Raw genomic sequence first — 18,924 nt, 5'->3', positions numbered from 1 at the left:
GCATGTCTTCATATCTTTACCACTCAAATTTCTCCTGAAAATGCCTTTTCATATCCTTCAGCCATTTTTGTTTTTTTCTTAATTTATATTTCATTCATATTACAATATTAAATTTGTTTTGTATATGTTACAAATATTTCTAATTTGTTTCTTACGTTTTAAATTGGTTTATAGAAACTCCCGCATCCAGAAGTTGTAAATTGTAATGTGGTCAAATCTGTCATCATTTCGCTGGTAGGGGAGAAAATATTTTCCTCTCCCATCTTAAGGGTTATGGCTGACACCTCTATAACAAGGTTAATGAGAGAAAGGCATAACAGATTTAAAGTCTTATGTGACACAAGAACCTTAAGAAACGAAGACCCCATGACCTAAAGAAAACTGTATTTTTATGCTAAGTCTGATGAAAGAAGTAGATAGTTGTGCAGAAACATGATTGGACAAAAGGGGCATCGTCTAATGGTCATACATAGGGGTGGGAGGAGACTTCGGCACGGCCCGTTTGTTCAGATTCTTTCTTGCGTCTCTGCATGACACTTCTCCCCCCCAGGTATGGTGCAAGACTCCTCTAGAATGAGGGTCTTACGACCTACTTCACATGAGGTAGGCCAGTGAATTCCTTTATGACCCTGCTTTATGGGAGAAAGGTGGGAGCAGATTACAGAGAACTTGCTTCTGTGGTTTTCTCAACTGCCAAGGTGCCATATTTTGGCCCCTTTATGGATTTTGCTTGTGACTTATCCTGTCCTTGTTATTGATTTTAATAATACTTCCTGGCAGGGTGTGGTGATTCAATTTGCTAATACTTTATTTGAACCCTGCATCTATTCTTAAATGAAATGGGCTTTTGCCTTTTCTTCAGTTGTTCTTGATCAGATATATATATTTTCTTAAAATATTTGGGCTAATCTCATAAAGTAAGCTAGGTAACAAGAGTTTGGTGAGGTACCAAATCTAAAACAGGTAGGCAGATTGTTTTTTCTATTCTCATTCTTTCCCAATTTGGGTCTTTCTGAAGCTAGGATAGGGCCAGGGCTCCTTACTCAAGATCACCCTTCCCTATCCCCCAAACACACACAATATCCCCAAAGTGTCATTGTTCAAGTTCCAACGTGGGGCTAATTCCTAGGAGCTTGATCCTCCTACTGGGGCTACTGGTGTTAATGGCCATGAGGCCTTGTGAGAGCACATGTTCATGACAGTCCAACTCAAAGAAACTAGGAGAGAGTATTAAGAGATGGAGAATTAAACCTTAACTACCGAGCCTTAACTTCTTTAAATGAAAAATGAAACTTATTACCATCTAAGTCACACGTGTGTTTTGAGATGTCCATGATAAATTTTGAAAAAGCACCTAGTACGCTGGGTGGCACAAACACGCAGCGGGGCGAGGGCCCCTACGGCAGCGACAGCCTTAATGGAGTGACCCTCAGCTGTCGTCTCAGTGCCTCCTTCACGGCTGGAAACGGCGAGAACGCTAACACAGCCCTCACTGGGCGAGACGCGGCTTGAACGGTTTAACGGCCCAGAGCGCTGGGAACCCATCCCGGCACACGCGCCCTTACGGACTGGTCGCTTTAACGACTGCTTTTCACTTTCCGACTGCCCCTCCGCCAGAGGAGAGTCGGACCGCAAGACCGTCACCAACTCCTCGAACTCTGGGGCACCTCAGCCTTCTCCCGCGCCAACGTGGCGCGAAGACCTGGGACACCGCGGGCACCTGGACCAGCGAACCCAAAGCACTGCCTCCGGCGCTAGACCGCAGCAAAATGTCCGCTCCACGCGCAGGCGCAGCACGTGCTGCCCTCTCCACCCCGGCTCAAGACTCACGCCCCCAGGCTCCCGCAGTGCCCGCCCCTCCCAGGGTCGCGGCTCAGGATTGGTTCAGGGGTTGCGCGGGCTCTGATTGGGCGAGGCGGAGTCACCAGGGCGCCTTATCTTTACGTGGCCGTCTTCCCCGCGCGCTTTGGATCTGGGGCAATAGCTGAGAGGGCGTCACCAGCGTGTGGGCGCCCGCGGTTTTCTTCGGGCTGTCCCTAGGCGTCGTGCCCGCGTCCGTCACGCGCGGTGGCTTCCAGGGGCGCACCGCGACAGCCTTAAAGGAAAACCTGTTAGGGACAAGGGCTGCTGTGGGCAGCGAGGGTTATAGACTCGTGTGTTCTGAATTCTGGTGGGGGTAGTGATGTACGCTGCCCCAGTTCACAGAATTATCTGACTGGGGAAGTAAAGGTAATTGAATTGCAGGTACTGTTTTTGGCCCTTTTGCCCCCTTTATTTTGGCCCAGTGTGCTTCCATTTGAATAGTCTGTAGTGGAACTATTTTTTTTAAAAAAACAGTTATTTGAAAACACGTGACGGGTCAGAATGAGAGGAATAGGAAGGAATTCCTGGGAATTTGTCCTTTTTTTTTTTTTTCTTAAGGAGTTTCCACTTGTCAATTGTGGCAAAAGAAGAGGTATGGGAGACCTCACCTACAACATCAAAAATCACCTTTTGTATTTGTTTTTCTGTTCGCTGGTGTGAGTAAAAGATACCAAATGAAAATTAAAAGTTAAGATGAGGCCTAACATAAGTTTATTCCAAATGCCAGTTTACTGTTGGAAATACTAGAGGCAAAACGTGCCTGGCTTGGAATGTGTGATGGCCCTGTCATGTGCCTAATAATAATCTTGTCCATTTTGAGCAGGAAAAAAAATCAAGGTGAACTGAAGAAAATAAGTCTTTCCCCAAAGGAGGTAGAAGATGGGGAAGATGAGATGTCAGAAGCTAAGGACAATGGCAGTAGAGATGAGGTAATTATATGTACAGAGTTGAGCAGAATAGCATTTATAATTAATGTCAACAATTAAAATCCAGAGTAAAGCAGTTAAACTGCATTGTTTAATCTCAAAAGTTGGCCGGGCTGGGTGGCCGTCGCCTGTAATCCCAGGACTCTGGGAGGCGGAGGAGGGTGGGTCGCTTAAGCCCAGGAGTTTGAGACCAGCCTGGGCAACATCGCGAAACCCGTCTCTACTAAAAATACAGAAATTAGCCGGACGCGGTGTCTCCCACCTGTAGTCCCAGCCACTCCGGAGGCTGAGGTAGGAGAATCGCTTGAACCCGGGAGGCGGAGGTTGTAGTGAGCGTGCCACTGCACTCCAGCCTGGGAGACAGAGTCTGTCTCAAAGAAAAAAAAAAAAAAAAAACACACAAAAACCTCAAAAGTGATATTGCAAACACTTTTCAACTAGTATTACAAGTCCACACTAAACTTGATACCAAAACCTGATCAGGTCATTTGGAGAAATCACAGACCACTGTCTCTTTAATGAGCATAGATACAAAAATTCCAGAAATATTAGCAAATTGAATATCAGTGTTATGCAAAGAGTAATACATCATAATGCATCGTGACCAAGTGTGGGTTATTTTGGGAATGCCAAGGTGTTCTTTGTTTGTAAAGTGATACTGGTTTTCTGGTAATACTGGTTTAAATCTCTTCATTCTTTAAATTGATTCATTAAAATCCATTCATTTATGGCCCAGGAGGGCGGTGCTTTCCCTCAGCCCTGCCTGGCTGTTTTAAATTTAAAAAAAAAAAAAAAAAAAGAAAAAAAAAAGTCTATTACTTTGTGTACCTGCCAAACATGTTTTCATATTTTCTTTTGACATAATCCTCACTATGTTCTTCTGAGAGTCTCTCCTTTGGAATTTGAAAATAGATAGGTTTAAGTTGAGTCCTGAAAGAATTAAGGTGATTTAGTGGGTACAGAGCTAATGAATATGGAATGTTTCATATGTGCAGCCATTGTACAAGGGCTTTATGCCAGGGGTCCCCGAGCCCTGGGCCACAGACTGGTACTGGTCGATGGCCTGTTACGAACCAGGCCGCACAGCAGGAGGTGAGTGGTGGGTGAGTGAGGGAAGCTTCATCTGTATTTACAGCTGCCTCCCCATTGCTTGCATTACTGCCTGAGCTCCGCCTCCTGTCAGATCAGCTGCAGCAATAGCGTCTCATAGGAACACAGACCCTATTGTGAACTGCGCATGTGAGGAATCTAGGTTGTACGCTCCTTATGAGAATCTAATGCCTGATGATTTGTCACTGTCTCCCATCATCCCCAGATGGGACTGTCTAGTTGCAGGAAAACAAGCTCATGGCACCCACTGATTCTACATTATGTTGAGTTGTATTTCATTATATATTACAATGTAATAACAGAAATAAAGTGCACAATCAATGTAATGTACTTGAATCATCCCTCTCCCCTCCCACCGGATGCATGAAAAATTGTCATCCACAAAACCGGTCCCTGGTGCCAAAAAGGTTGGGGACTGCTTTATACATTGTTTCATTTCATCCTCACTGTGACCAGGTTAGGTAGGCATCATATAGCTCCATTTTTTAGACAAGAAAGCGTGCTCGCTTCGGCAGCACATATACTAAAATTAGACTAGAAAGCAGATTTAGCCATTAACCAGCTTGTTCATGTTTCCGGAACTAATAAGTGACAGCCAGGGTTATACATAGGTCTGCTGAATCCAAACCCCCTATACCTTCCCCATTCATTTCTCAGTCTTCTCCTAAGCAGTTTGTTCTGAGAGGCAGATAGCATTTATTTGTTGTCCACTTTGAGCAGCTGGTTGTGTGATAGAAACTTTCTTCAACCCTCTTCAGTCTAGTTGTTTTAATTAATCAAAAGTAAAAGTGGGTTTTGGGTGCCCTTGTCACACTTATTAGGGATGATGGATTTGTTAATTTACTTGACTGTAGTAACCATTTTGCCATAAGTATATTAAAACATGTTATATACTTTATACAATTTTTTAAAAAGTAAAAGTAGGGAAATCATGAAAATTATCCATCCATACTTTTTGATTTTAATTTAAGACATATTATGTATTCCTTTGGCAATATTTTCATACGGGACCACGGCCTTATCTTTGAGTCCACTGCTGGAGTAGCTTATCTTCCCTGCATAAAGTACACACATAATGCATCTTCTGCAATTTAAAGTTTGTTTCTTTAAAGCAAAGGAAAACTCTAACCTCCTAGTAAGTAAGGCAATTTGAATACAGATTCCCGCAGTTTCACAGCTTTTCCCATTCTTTTATGGTTGCTCATGCAAACTTAATTTGATTGCAGTTTTTTCAGCTTTATCAAGTACCTCCAAAGCACTGAAGTTTGTTTTCATAGACTCAATAACTTTTTGCATTTATTTTATTTTATTTTTTGAGATGGAGTCTCACTCTTGTTGCCCAGGCTTGAGTGCAGTGGCTCAGTCTTGGCTCACTGCAACTTCCAGCTCCTGAGTTCAAGTAATTCTTTTGCCTCACCCTCCCAAGTAGCTGAGATTACAGGCATGTGCCACCATGCCCGGCTAATTTTTTATTTTTAGTAGAGATGGGGTTTCATCATGTTGGTCAGGCTGGTCTCGAACTCCTCACCTCATGTGATCTGCCCGCCTCGGCCTCCCAAAGTGTTGGGATTACAGGTGTGAGCCACTGTGCCCCACCCTTTTTGCGTTGATTGTATTGGTTTATGTGATGTTTAGTTAATTCTGCAGTTGAAACTGCAAATACAGGTTAGCAAACAACACAGGTGCTTATTAAAGATACAGTTCAGCTCACAGGTATAGAGACACTCACATTAGTAGGAGTATCACAGAGTGGCCCTCTCATGCTTGGGATTTCATAAGCATCAAGTTATTATAGTAAGACCTGTTTGGAATTGAGACAGTCATTTAATCCAGCCAGTTGGTTAAGTTGACATAGATAAGAGAGCATGTACTATATCGGTTGAGTATCCCTTATCCGAAATGCTTGGGACCAGAAATGTTTTAGACTTCAGATTTTTTGGATTTTGGCATACTTGCAGATACGTGAAGAGGCACCCAAGTCTAAACACAAAATTCATTTATGTTTCATATATACCTTATATACATAGCCTAAAGGTAGTTTTAGTTTTCCCTTGGGTACACTGAATAAACTGTGTTTTGCACCTGCATTTTGACACTGACCCATCACACAGAGTCAGAATTGGGGCTCTAATGACATGAATAATTGATGTATTTTCTCCTGGGTCAGTAGCGTCCCTACTTGTAGAAATCTGGATGCTTCCCTGTGGATATTCTGGTTTGTTAGTGCTAAGTGAAGTCTGAGAATTTTTCTTGTTTTTTTTTTTTTTTTTTTTTTGAGATAGAGTCTCACTCTGTCACCCAGGCTGGAGTGCAGTGGTGCGATATCAGCTCACTGCAACCTCCACCTCCTGGGTTCAAGCAATTCTCATGCCTCACCTGCCCGGGTAGCTGGGACTACAGTGTCCACCACCATACCCGGCCAGTTTTTGTATTTTTTTTTTTAGTAGAGACAGGGTTTCACCATATTGACCAGGCTGGTCTTGAACTCCTGGCCTCAGGTGATCTGCCCACCTTGGCCTCCCAAAGTGTTGGGATTACAGACATGAGCCACCATGCCCAGCATTCTGTTTTTTTAATTTTCTTTCTTGAGACAGAATTTCACTCTTGTTGTCCAGGCTGGAGTGCAATGCCGTGATCTCGGCTCACCACAACCTCCGCCTCCTGGGTGCAAGAAATTCCCCTGCCTCAGCCTCCTGAGTAGATAGGATTACAGGCATGCACCACCACGCCCAGCTAATTTTGTATTTTTAGTAGAGATGGGGTTTCTCTATGTTGGTCAGGCTGGTCTCGAACTCTCGACCTCAGGTGATCCGCCCACCTCTACCTCCCAAAGTGTTGGGATTATAGGCGTGAGCCACCAGGCCTGGCCTTCTTTTTTTTCTTTAGACAAGCATGTCAGGTGATTCTGGTGCTGGAAGCCTTTTTACTACATTTCTCTAGGAGAAATTCGTCCTAGAGAGTTGAAATAGTTGTTGACTTACATGCCCGACCCGAATCTTGCACTTAGTGACTGTGCAGTGTGATTGTAGCTTCATGAAGAGGCATCTTTTCATTGTTGGTGTTTCTCCTCCAGGTTCTTGTCCCTCATAAGAATTGCAGGAAGAATACAACTGTCCCAGGAAGGAAAGGGGAGGAAAAGTCTCTGGCTCCTGTGTTTGCTGAGAAGTTGATATCACCAAGCAGGAGGGGAGCCAAGCTCAAGGACTGTGAGAGCCACCAGGAGAATGAAGACAGGAACAGTGAGTTGGACCAGGATGAGGAAGATAAAGAATCCTTCTTCAGGGGGTTCCTGGTGAGTGGCTGTGAGTTAGAGACAAGCTGCCGTGTGTGCCATTCTACAGCACTTGGGGAGAGATTCTGTTAAAAATCCATCCCTCTGAAAACTGCCTTGGCAATTCCTGGTTGATTCTTCAGGATGGGCCTCATTGATGGGGAGTCTCAGTGGATGTTTGACTTTTGCTTTCTACCTGACCCTAGTCAGAGATTTTTTCTTTTTTGAGACAGAGTCTTGCTCTGTCACCCAGGTTGGAGTGCATTGGTGTGGTCTTGGCTCACTGCAGCCTCTGCCTTCTGAGTAGCTGGGACTATAGGCGCACACCACCATACTGGCTAATTTTTGTATTTTTAGTAGAGACGGGGTTTCACCATGTTGGCCAGGCCATCTTGAACTCCTGACCTGAAGTGACCTGCCCGCCTTGGCCTCCCAAAGTGCTGGGATTACAGGCATGAGCCACCATGCCTAGCCCAGAAATTTTCTCTTTGAATACTATACATTGATGAATTCTGTCTTCATGCTTATGATCCATGCAGGTAGGTCGTCTCAGATTTAATTTTCAGTGGTTTTTTTCTGTCTTGATGGAGTCTGTGTAACATTTAAAATATTGCTACCAAAGCAGTAATTCTTACTATAGTTATTAAAATGCAAGAACAATACATTTAAACTTATTTCATAATTAAGTTAAAATGAGGCTGGGTGTTGTGGCTCATACCCTGTAATCCCAGCACTTTGGGAGGCTGAAGCAGGAGAATCGCTTGAGGCCAGGAGTTCAAGACCAGCTTAGGCAACAGGGCGAGACCCTATCTCTACAAGAAATTAATAAATTAGCCAGGTATGTGGGCATGGTGGCTCACACCTGTAATCCCAGCACTCTGGGAGGCTGAGGCGGGCAGATCACGAGGTCAGGAGTTCAAGACCAGCCTGGCCAATGTGGTGGAACCCCTCTCTACTAAAAATACAAAAATTAGCCGGGCGTGGTGGTGCATGCCTGTAATCCCAGCTACTTGGGAGGCTGAGGCAGGAGAATCGCTTGAACCCAGGAAGTGGAGGTTGCAGTGAGCTGAGACTGCACCATTGCACTCCAGCCTGGCAACAGAGTGAGACTCCGCCTGAAAAATAAATAAATAAATAAATAAATAAATAATAAATTAGCCAGATATGGTGGCACACACCTGTAATCCCAGCTACTTGGTAGGCAGAGGTGAGAGGATGGATTGAGCCAGGGAGATCGAGGCCTCAGTGAGTTGTAATCTCACCACTGCATTCCAGCCTGTGCAACATAAGTGAGACCCTATCTCAAAATAAAATAAAATAAAAAGTTAAAGTGGCTGTGAATTTTTTCTGAGATATACAGCCAGATATAAAAGAACAATTGTTCTCTGAAAGGAGAATTTGTCATTCTTAACTAGTCTATGTAATAATAATTGATTAAGTGGCTTCCCTTGTGATTCTAGGGGTGGGGGAAAAGATAAAGCTGGGACCAAAGTTAGAGAAGACCTTCCCATGAGGGCTGAAGATGATGAACAGGATGACGACAGTGGCAGTGACAAAGGCAGTGAGGAAGAGGAGGAGGGGGAAGGTCAGATGATCTGAATCACCCTGTTAAGCAGTGTGGCTGGCATCATGGAATGCTAGTTGTAAGTGAAGCCCATGAGAAGGGCTGTTGTATTTATTTTATTAATTTAAATAACTTTCTTATTAATTTAGAAATGCTTTTAAAAGTACCCTGACCAGACTCAACTCATGAGTCTTGTGACAATTAAGTGTAGCTTAGGAATGATGTTTGTGGACAGTATAAAAGTTTCCAGTTTACTCATTAGCGGCCCAAGCAGATGATTACAAATGCAATATTCTGTCTTTCACCCACAGAACCTATCAAAGAAACACCTGATAAACAAAATAAGGAAATGGCTAATCAGAAAGATTCCCCTGGAGCCAAAAAGCAGAAATTAGAAGGTAACAGGCCGGGCGTGGTGGCTCACGCCTGTAATTCCAGCACTTTGGGAGGCTGAGGCCGGCGGATCACGAGGTCAGGAGATCGAGACCATCCTGGCTAACACAGTGAAACCCCGTCTCTACTAAAAGTACAAAAAATTAGCCGGGCGTGGTGGCGGGTGACTGTAGCCTCAGCTACTCGGGAGGCTGAGGCAGGGGAATGGCGTGAACCCAGGAGGTGGAGCTTGCAGTGAGCCGAGATTGCGCCACTGCACTCCAGCCTGGGCAACAGTGCCAGACTCCATCTCAAAAAAAAAAAAGAAAAGAAAAGAAATTAGAAGGTAGCTTATTGGCCGTGGTTTAAAGCACAGGAGATGCATGGAGAATGTCACATTGGCAAAAACTTAGTCTCCATTAGCCCAAACGAGCAACAATGGGATTTGCTACAAAAGCTTGGTGTTACAATTTTCAATGGATTTTCTTTTAGTGCGACTTTTTCTGAACTGAGTTCTTTTTTTTTTTTTTTTACCTTTCTGTGTAGCAACTGAACCATGTGTAGCATTCCAAATGTTTGTTGGAAACCTGAATTTCAACAAAACTGCTGCTGAACTAAAAGTTGGCCTCAGTGAATTTTTTGCTAAAAATGATCTTGAAGTTGTTGGTGTCAAAGTTGGCTTGTCCAGGTAAATACCAATCAACTAAGAAGGTTTTTAAGAGCGTATCAGCCCAGCACTTACTATTCCTGGAGAATTTAGGAGTTCCAGTAGCTTTATACTACTACATGATGGTTCATAGGCTGCTGTCTTCTCAGGTCTTTTGTCATCTGCTCTTCACCCTTTGGTGGGATTTTCTCTCAGTCACTTGCAGTTTAAAATGAATATGTAAAATCCTCCAATGGCTCATGTTTAGTAAATCTGTTATATTAAACTTTGCTACCCCATTTTCCCAACCAAAATATTAAAATAATCCCAAGATCTTCCAAGTCTTAGAGACAGGGTCTCACTATTTTACCCAGGCTGGTCTCAAACTCCTGGGCTCAAGTGATCCTTCCACCTCAGCTTCCCAAAGTGCTGGGATTACAGGTGTGAGCCACTGTGCCCTGCCTGTTTCTTAAAAATTTAAAAAAAAAAATTTTTTTTTTTGAGACAGTCTCCCTCTGTCGCTCAGGCTAGAGTGCAGTGGTGCGATCTCACTGTGGCCTGCCTGTTTCTTAAAAATTCCAAAAAAAATTTTTTTGAGACAGTCTCCCTCTGTCGCTAGAGTGCAGTGGCGTGATCTCAGCTTACTGTAGTCTCTACCTTCCAAGTTCAAGCAATTCTCTTGCCTCAGCCTCCCGAGTAGCTAAGATTACAGGCGCCTGCCACCATGCCCGGCTAATTTTTGTATTTTTAGTAGAAACGGGGTTTTGCCATGTTGCGCAGACTGGTCCTGAACTCCTGGTCTCAAGTGATCCACCAGCCTCAGCCTCCCAGAGTGCTGGGATTACAGGTGTGAACCCCTGCACTGAGCCAAAAATAAATACATAAATAAATAACTTTTTTTGAAACAGGGTCTCACTCCGTTGCCCAGGCTGGAGTGCAGTGGTGTGATCGTGGCTCACTGCAACCTCTGCCACCTGGGCTCAAACAGTCCTCCCACCTCAGCCTCCTGAATAGCTGCGACTACAGGCACACATCACCATGCCTTTTTTGTACATGCGGTTTCGCCATGTTGCCCAGGCTGATCTCAAACTCCTGAGCTCAAGTAATCCTCCCACCTCAGCCTCCCAAAGTGCCGGGATTACAGGTGTGAACCATTGCGCCCAGCCAAAATTTGTAATTTCAAGCCACACTTTCTATAGCTTTTGGTTAAATTTTGTCAGTTGTTAAGCAGAAAACTAATAGAGATGTCAGTAGGCAAACTCTGCACTGATTCTCAGTCCTTGCTCTAGAACGAGGTCTCTTGACTTCAGCACTACTGACATTCTGGGCTGGACAATTCTTTTTTTTTGGAGACAGGGTCTCTGGCTCTGTCATTCAGGCTAGAGTGCAATGGTGTGATCTCGGCTCACTGCAACCCCTGCCCTCCAGCTGAAGCCATCTTCCCATGTCAGCCTCCCGACTAGCTGGGACCACAGGCATGTACCACTATGCCCGGCTAATTTTTGTGTGTGTGTATTTTCTGTAGAGACAGGAAATACATGTTGACCAGGCTGGTCTCAAACTCCTGAGCTCAAGCAGTCTGCCTGCCTTGGCCTCGCAAAGTGCTGGGATTGCAGAAATGAGCCACCGCGCTGGGTCTGGGCTGGGCAGTTCTATGTTATGGTGGCTGTCCAGTTCATTGTGGGATGTTTAGCAACCTCCCTGGATTCTACCCATTAGACACTAGATGATTCCCTGTTTGTAACAGCCAAAAATGTCTCTAGAGATTGTCAAGCTTGCGCCCTGGGTGAGAACTACTTCTCCATAGTTGCTTCACAGTACTGACTGCCAGTTTGTGGAGTCTTGGTTTTAAATTGTAAATTAGGCAGCTGCTCATAACTTAGTGCTGATTTCTATTCCAACAGCTAGTGTAATTAGCTAACCAGAGGCATATGCTCTTCATCTTACCTGTGTGTGCTTTTTGCCTTTTCTTCTACATCTCTGTAGGAGATTTGGTAATGTGAATTTTTTTTTTTTTTGAGACAGAGTCTCGCTCTGTCGCCCAAGCTGGAGTGCAGTGGCGCGATCTCGGCTCACTGCAAGCTCCGCCTCCCAGGTTCATGCCATTCTCCTGCCTCAGCCTCCCAAGTAGCTAGGACTACAGGCGCCTGCCACCATGCCCGGCTAATCTTTTTGTATTTTTTTAGTAGAGACGGGGTTTCACTGTGTTAGCCAGGATGTTCTCAATCTCCTGACCTCGTGATCCACCTACCTCGGCCTCCCAAAGTGCTGGGATTACAGGCGTGAGCCACCGCGCCTGGCCGGTTATGTGAATTTTAAATTTGCTGTTGATCAAGAGAAAGCCTTGGAACTCAGTGATACAAAAGTCCTTGGGTATGAAATTAGAGAAACCAAAGGGAAAGGAAACAAAGGTATGCAAACAAGGTAATTTGTTCAAAGGTATCGATGTATCTAGAAGATTCTGGGTCAGGCAGGAATATCACAGTCTTTCTAATTTGATGCAAGTAGTCCTCAGTTTCCGACAGGCCACCTGCCTCCGTGGCACCTTGCCCTCTCTCCTGTGCTTGAGCTGCATGGCTCACCTTTCTCTGTCATAACATTCTTTCCAGGACTCAGTCCCTGGCTACTTGAAACCCATCCATCCAGTTTTAGCTTAAATATCACTTCCTCAGATCAGAAAACTCTTTCCTTACCCCCACACTAGGGTAAGTCTTCTCTACTAGACTTCCCCATTGCGCCTTTTACTTGTCCATCCTGGCACTTATCAAAGTTTATAACTACATGACCCTTCATTTACCAGTCTTCCCCAACAAGAACATGTTCCTGAGAGCAGAGGCCAAGTTCGTGTTTTCACAGCGAGCATGTAGCACAGGCCCTAGCCCAGAGTATGTGTTCAAATATTTGTTAAACTAATGAAGATGTATTGTTTCCACTTTGCAACTCTTTGAGGGGTATTTTTTCTTTTTTCTTTTTTTTTTTTAAACAGAGTCTCGCTCTGTCGCCCAGGCTGGAGTGCAGTGGTGTGATCTTGGCTCACTGCAACCTCCACCTCCCGTGTTGAAGCCATTCACCTGCCTCAGCCTCCTGAGTAGCTGGGATTACAGGCACGTGGCACCACACCCAGCTAATTTTTTGTATTTTTAGTAGAGACGGGGTTTCACTGTGTTAGCCAGGATGGTCTTCATCTCCTGACCTCATGATCCACCCACCTTGGCCTCCCAAGGTGCTGGGATTATAGGCATGAGCCACTGTGCCCTGCCCAAGGGGTATTTTTTCTATCTTAGGGGACTTTTGATGCTTACTAAATCTAAACTCACCAAAAATATTCTTTTGTTTTTATGTAGATCAAAATGCCAAAACACTTTTGATCAAGAACCTGCCTGACAAAGTCAGTCCACATGAATTAAAAGAAGTGTTTGAGGATGCTTTTCAAATCAGATTAGTGAGCAAAGATGGGATGAGTAAAAGGTGTATTTTGCACCTTGTACTGAATAAGAATGTATGTCTACTGGATACAAACATAATGGAATTTCCATACATTCTCTCAAGTCTTTTATGCCTGATTTTAGAGAAGGAAAGAGTAGTTATCCAGATTTCTGCCAGTAGGCATAAAAAGCCGAAGGGGACATCATAAAGGGACAGCCAAAACTCCTGGAAAACTGTAGTGGTGCTATAGAGAAATAGAGACTTCATCTGCTACCAAGTACAAGATTGAAGATTGGAATTTATTCATAGATTATGTACATTCCTTCTTCTCTCTCCAGGGCTGACTCCACTAGAATAATGTACTTAGTAACTTGCTTGGACAGTTACCAAAATAGCACATAGAATTGAATTGTTAGGTTTATGTTGTAACCAATTAATGAAACACTGTCCTTAGGTATCTAGGCTTTGGTAGAGTAAGGGAGTGAATATGGTGAAATTAGAGAGGGTGGAGTATAATATATTTTGAAGGGATTGTCATTGAGGTGAAAATTGAGTATTGGGTTTACAGATATATTTGAGCTAAATGTGTTGGTGTAGGTGAACTCTAAAATAATCTGTAGCAGTATGTTCTGATGAATGTAATCTCTAGAAAGAATACTACAGATCTAACAAGCATAAGATAGAACTGTATGTATTGACCTGGAAATCCATGATAAGTATGGGAAAACAAATCTGAAAGAATAAATTCCAAATTGTTAGCAGTGTTTACTAGCAGGAGATTTGGGAGCACTCTGCCTATAGTCTCCAGAAAACCAGCAAACAAATTCCTGCCAAAAGCTATATAATTTCTCAAAGTTTAATTAGGTTTTAATTAAATATACTTAAATCTTTGTAATCATTTCTCTACCTGAAGAATTACTGTGTCACTTCTCAGCCTTTTGGCTAAGATCAAGTGTAATATCTGTTTTTTCAGTTTAATATCTGATATGTCCTAAATTAAAAATAATAAAAAATAAATAAAGGGGAGATAAGAGAAACCAGAGAATCCATGGCCATGTGAAATAAAGCATAGTACCTATGCTAGAAAAGAGTGTGGTGCAGGCTGGGCATGGTGGCTTATGCCTGTAATCCCAGCACTTTGGGAAGCCAAAGCCGGCGGATCATGAGGTCAGGAGATTGAGACCACCCTGGCCAACATGGTGAAACCCCATCTCTACTAAAATACAAAAAATTAGCCGGGCGTGGTGGCGCGCTCCTGTAGTCCCAGCTACTCGGGAGGCTGAGGTAGGGGAATTGCTTGAACCCGGGAGGCAGAGGTTGCAGTGAGCCAAGATTGGGCCACTGCACTCCAGTCTGGTGACAGAGTGAGACTCCGTCTCAAAAACAAAACAAAACAAAAACAACAACAGAATGTGGGGCATTATGTTTAAGAATCTGACTCAGACCAGGCACGGTAGCTCATGCCTAGAATCCCACCACTTTGGGAGGCCGAGGCGGGGGGATCACCTGAGCTCAGAAGTTTGAGACCAGCCTGGCCAACATGGTAAAACTCCGTCTGTATTAAAAATACAGAAGATTAGCCAGTTGTGGTGGTACATACCTGTAATCCCAGCTACTCAGGAGGCTGAGACAGGAGAATCATTTCAAGCCGGGAGGTAGAGGTTGCAGTAAGCAGAGATCGTGCCACTTCACTCCAGCCTGGGCAACGAGCAAAACTCTGTCTCAAGAAGAAAGAATCTGACTTGATATGTCCTTATTCATACCTTTCACCAAATTAAATTACAGGTTCATTAGAGATTTCATGTAAAATATGAAACCATAAAGTATTAGAGGAAGACATAGAGAATATTTTTGGGTTTTATTTGTTTTAATAATCTTCAGGAGAGGAAGGCCTTTTTAAGTATGACACAATCCTGGAAGTCCCAAAAGAAAAGATATATAAATTTGGCCAGGCACAGTGACTCACACCTGTAATTCCAGCACTTTGGGAGGCCGAGGCAGGTGTATCACCTGAGGTTAGGAGTTCCAGACCAGCCTGGCCAACATGGTGAAACCCTGTCTCTACTAAAAATACAAAAAAATTAGCTGAGCATGATGGTGGGCGCCTGTAATCCCAGCTACTCGGGAGGCTGAGGCAGGAGAATCGCTTGAACCTAGGAGGTGGAGGTTGCAGTGTGCTGAGATCATGCCACTGCACAACAGCTTGGGTGACAACAGCGAGGGAAACTCTGTCTCAAAAAAAAAAAAAAGATATATAAATTTGACTGCAGAAATATATTTTTACACGGAGGAAAAAAAATCCCCATAAGCAAAGTCAAAAGACAAGTGACAAACCAGGGAAAAATATTGGTAACTCATCAAAACTGAAGACTGGTTTTACTGATATAAAAGTGCACCAGAGGCCAGGTGCAGTGGCTCACGCCTGTAATCCCAGCGCTTTGGGAGACTGAGGCAGGCGGATCACCTGAAGTCAGGAGTTTGAGACCATCCTGGCTAACATGGTGAAACCCCATCTCTACTAAAAATACAAAAAATTAGCCAGGCATGGTGATATGCGCCTGTAATCCCAGCTACTCAGGAGGCTGAGGCAGAAGAATCGATTCGCTTGATCCCGGGAGGCAGAAGTTGCAGTGAGCCAAGATCACGCCACTGCACTCCAGCCTGGGCGACAGAGCAAGACTCCCTCTCAAAAAAAAGTGCACCAGGCCAGGCATAGTGGCTCACACCTGTAATCCCAGCACTTTGGGAGGCTGAGGCAGGTGGATCACCTGAGGTCAGGAGTTCGAGACCAGCCTGGCCAACATGGTAAAACCCTGTCTCTACTAAAAATACAAAAAATTAGCCAGGCATGGTGGCAGGCACCTGTAGTCCCAGCTACTCGGGAGGCTGAGGCACAAGAATCACTTGAACCTGGGAGGCGGAGGTTAGTGAGCCGAGATTGCACCATTGCACTCCAGCCTGAGCAACAAGAGTGAAACTCCATCTTAAAAAATAATAATAAATAAATAAAAATAAAGCATGTCCCCGTGATGAAACCTTCTGAAGGCCAGGTGTGGTGGCTCATGCCTGTAATCCCAGCACTTTGGGAGGCCAAGGTGGGCAGATCACCTAAGGTCAGGAGTTCCAGACCAGCCTGGCCAGCATGGTGAAACCCTGTCTCTACTAAAAATAGAAAAAATTAGCCGGGCGTGGTGGCAGGCACCTGTAATCCCAGCTACTCGGGAAGCTGAGGCAGGAGAATCGCTTGAACCTGGGAGACGGAGGTTGCAGTGAGCCGAGATCGCGCCATTGCACTCCAGCCTGGGCGACAGAGCAAGACTCCATCTCAAAAATAAATAAATAAAAAAAATAAAATAAAATAAAAGTGCACCTAACAAATGAGTAAGAAAAATACCAACAATTTAGGGGAAATACAGGCAGGCTACAGACAGACAGGAACGGAGTTTTAAGCATAGGAAAAGATACTCATCCTCACTCATAGTAAAACAATTGTAAATAAAATCTACACTGAGATACAACTTTTTACCTATCAAGTAGTCACAGATCGAAAGGTTTGTTAGCACAGTGGAGAAGAGGGTAAAGAAACTGGCATGCTCATACTTTGTTATTGGAAGTGAAATTGGAGAAATCTCTGTGGAGATTAGGTACTTAGCCGTAGCTACCAAAGTTACAGTTGCAATTACCATTTTATCTTGCAGTTCCACTGCTAAGAATTTATCCTACAGATAGTCTCAGACAAGTGTGAAATAATGTATTGCAAAGTTGTTTGATGCAAAATTAGAATTAACCTGAATATCAAGCAACAGGTGGTTAAAATTGTCTGGCAGATCCATAAGATATTTTTCTATATAGCTGTAAAAAGGAATGAAATCGCATTTTGTGTACTGATGGGAAATAATCTCCAGTATACATTATTAAGTGAAAAAAGACAAAGTGTATATAAGTGAAAAAAGACAGTGTGTACAGTACTCTGCCTTTCATGTAAAAACATAATGGAGAACACACTGTACACAAAAAATAACTCAACATGGATCAAAGACCTAAATGTAAGAGCTAAAACATAAAATCCTTAGAAGAAAGCACACTTTGTGTATGAGTGATTAAAGAAAATTGAGAAGTTGGGCTTAATCAAAATAAAAAATGTTTGTGTTTCAAAGGCCATATTTAAAAAGTCAAAAGAAAATCTGTAGACTGGGCCGGGCGTGGTGGCTCACGCCTGTAATCCCAGCACTTTGGGAGGCCGAGGCGGGCGGATCACGAGGTCAGGAGATCGAGACCATCCTGGCTAAGATGGTGAAACCCCGTCTCTACTAAAAATACAAAAAAAATTAGCCGGGCAAAGTGGCAGGCGCCTATAGTCCCAGCTACTCGGAAGGCTGAGGCAGGAGAATGGCGTGAACCTAGGAGGCGGAGCTTACAGTGAGCCGAGATAGTGCCACTGCACTCCAGCCTGGGCGATAGAGCGAGACTCCGTCTCAAAAAAAAAAAAAAAAAGAAAAAGAAAATCTGTAGACTTGCCGGGCACAGTGGCTCATGCCTGTAATCCCAGCACTTTGGGAGGCCAAAGTGGGTGGATCACCCGAGGTCAGGAGTTAGAGACCAGCCTGGCCAACATGGCAAAACCCCGTCTCTACTAAAAATACAAAATTAGCCAGGCGTGGCGGTGAGCGCCTGTAATCCCAGCTACTTGGGAGACTGAGGCAGGAGAATCGCTTGAACCTGGGAGGTGGAGATTGCAGTGAGCTGAGATTGCGCCATTGCACTCCAGCCTGGGCAACAAGTGAAACTCCGTCTCGAAAAAAAAGAAAAAAGAAAAAATCTATAGACTGGAAGAAAATATTTGCAAATCATATATCTGTTAAGGGACTTGTGTCCAGATATATAAAGAACTCATATTACCATTCAACAATAAAAAGGCAACCCAATTAAAAAATGGGCAAAGGATTTGAATGAGCGTTTCTCCAAACGAGGCATATGAATGGCCAATAAGCATGCAAAAAGATGCTCAACATTAGTTGTTAGGGAAATGCAAATCAAAACCATGATGTGATACACTTCACATTCATTAGAATGGCTAGAATAAAGAAGGCAAACAGTAACAAATGTTGACAAGGATGTGGAAAAGGTGGAGCCCTCATATGTTGCTGGTGGGAATGTAAAATAATGCAGTTGCTTTGGAAAAGTTTGATAGTTTCTCAGAATGTTAAACATAGAATTGCCATATGGTCCAGCAATTCTCTTAAGTATCTACCTCAAAGAAATGAAAACATATGTTCAGACTCTCCTACAAATGTTCATGTCAGCATTATTTAATAGTCAAAAAGTAGAAATGACCCAAAATGTCTGTCAGTTGATGGACTGATAAAGTATGGTATGTCATTCTGTATATGACATGTCCAGTATAGCCAAATCTATATAAACAGAAACTAGAGCAGTAGTTGCTTGTGGCTTGGAGTGAGAATGGGTTGGGAGGAATGAGGAGTGACTGCCGATGGCTACTTTTGGGGACAATACAAATGTTCCAAAGTTAGTTTACAATGATGTTAGTTGTCAATGATGATTGTACAGTTGTGTAAACATATTAGAAACCATTGTAAAGTTTAAATGGGTGGATTTTATGATATGTAAATTATATCTCAAGCTTTTTAAGAAAAATTGTGTGTGCATATACATTTGCTTTTATATACACAGAATGTTGCCTCTATGGTTAGAAATTGGGTGGCCTGGAATAGGAATATAAAGAGGA

At 43.6% G+C, this 18,924-nt stretch overlaps 1 protein-coding gene and 1 pseudogene across 8 annotated transcripts; both read left to right on the top strand.

The window, feature by feature from the left end:
• The first annotated feature begins 97 nt into the window (after positions 1–97).
• LOC129031146 (putative uncharacterized protein encoded by LINC00471) lies at positions 98–17,311 on the top strand. Of its 8 annotated transcripts, none has more exons than XR_008500967.1 (6): positions 98–2,229; positions 2,687–2,792; positions 6,973–7,191; positions 8,631–8,813; positions 9,046–9,132; positions 13,097–14,176. XR_008500967.1 is itself a non-coding variant. In XM_063648106.1 (3 exons), the coding sequence occupies exons 1-3, from the start codon at positions 2,634–2,636 to the stop codon at positions 13,118–13,120; spliced, it is 402 nt and encodes a 133-aa protein (XP_063504176.1). In that variant the 5' UTR covers positions 2,566–2,633; the 3' UTR covers positions 13,121–14,071. The 8 variants fall into 8 exon arrangements, 3 of the variants coding, with proteins under 3 accessions (XP_063504176.1, XP_063504174.1, XP_063504177.1); XR_010122897.1 differs by having other exon boundaries at positions 98–2,244; XR_008500965.1 differs by lacking the exon at positions 8,631–8,813 and having other exon boundaries at positions 13,097–14,396.
• Positions 14,101–14,228, top strand: LOC129032330 (U2 spliceosomal RNA; annotated as a pseudogene).
• Positions 17,312–18,924: the final 1,613 nt, after the last annotated feature.

This window comes from Pongo pygmaeus, chromosome 11 (genome assembly GCF_028885625.2).
Source record: "Pongo pygmaeus isolate AG05252 chromosome 11, NHGRI_mPonPyg2-v2.0_pri, whole genome shotgun sequence".
Classification (NCBI taxonomy): Eukaryota; Metazoa; Chordata; class Mammalia; order Primates; family Hominidae; genus Pongo; species Pongo pygmaeus.
This window is presented reverse-complemented; position numbering and strand designations above follow the sequence as displayed.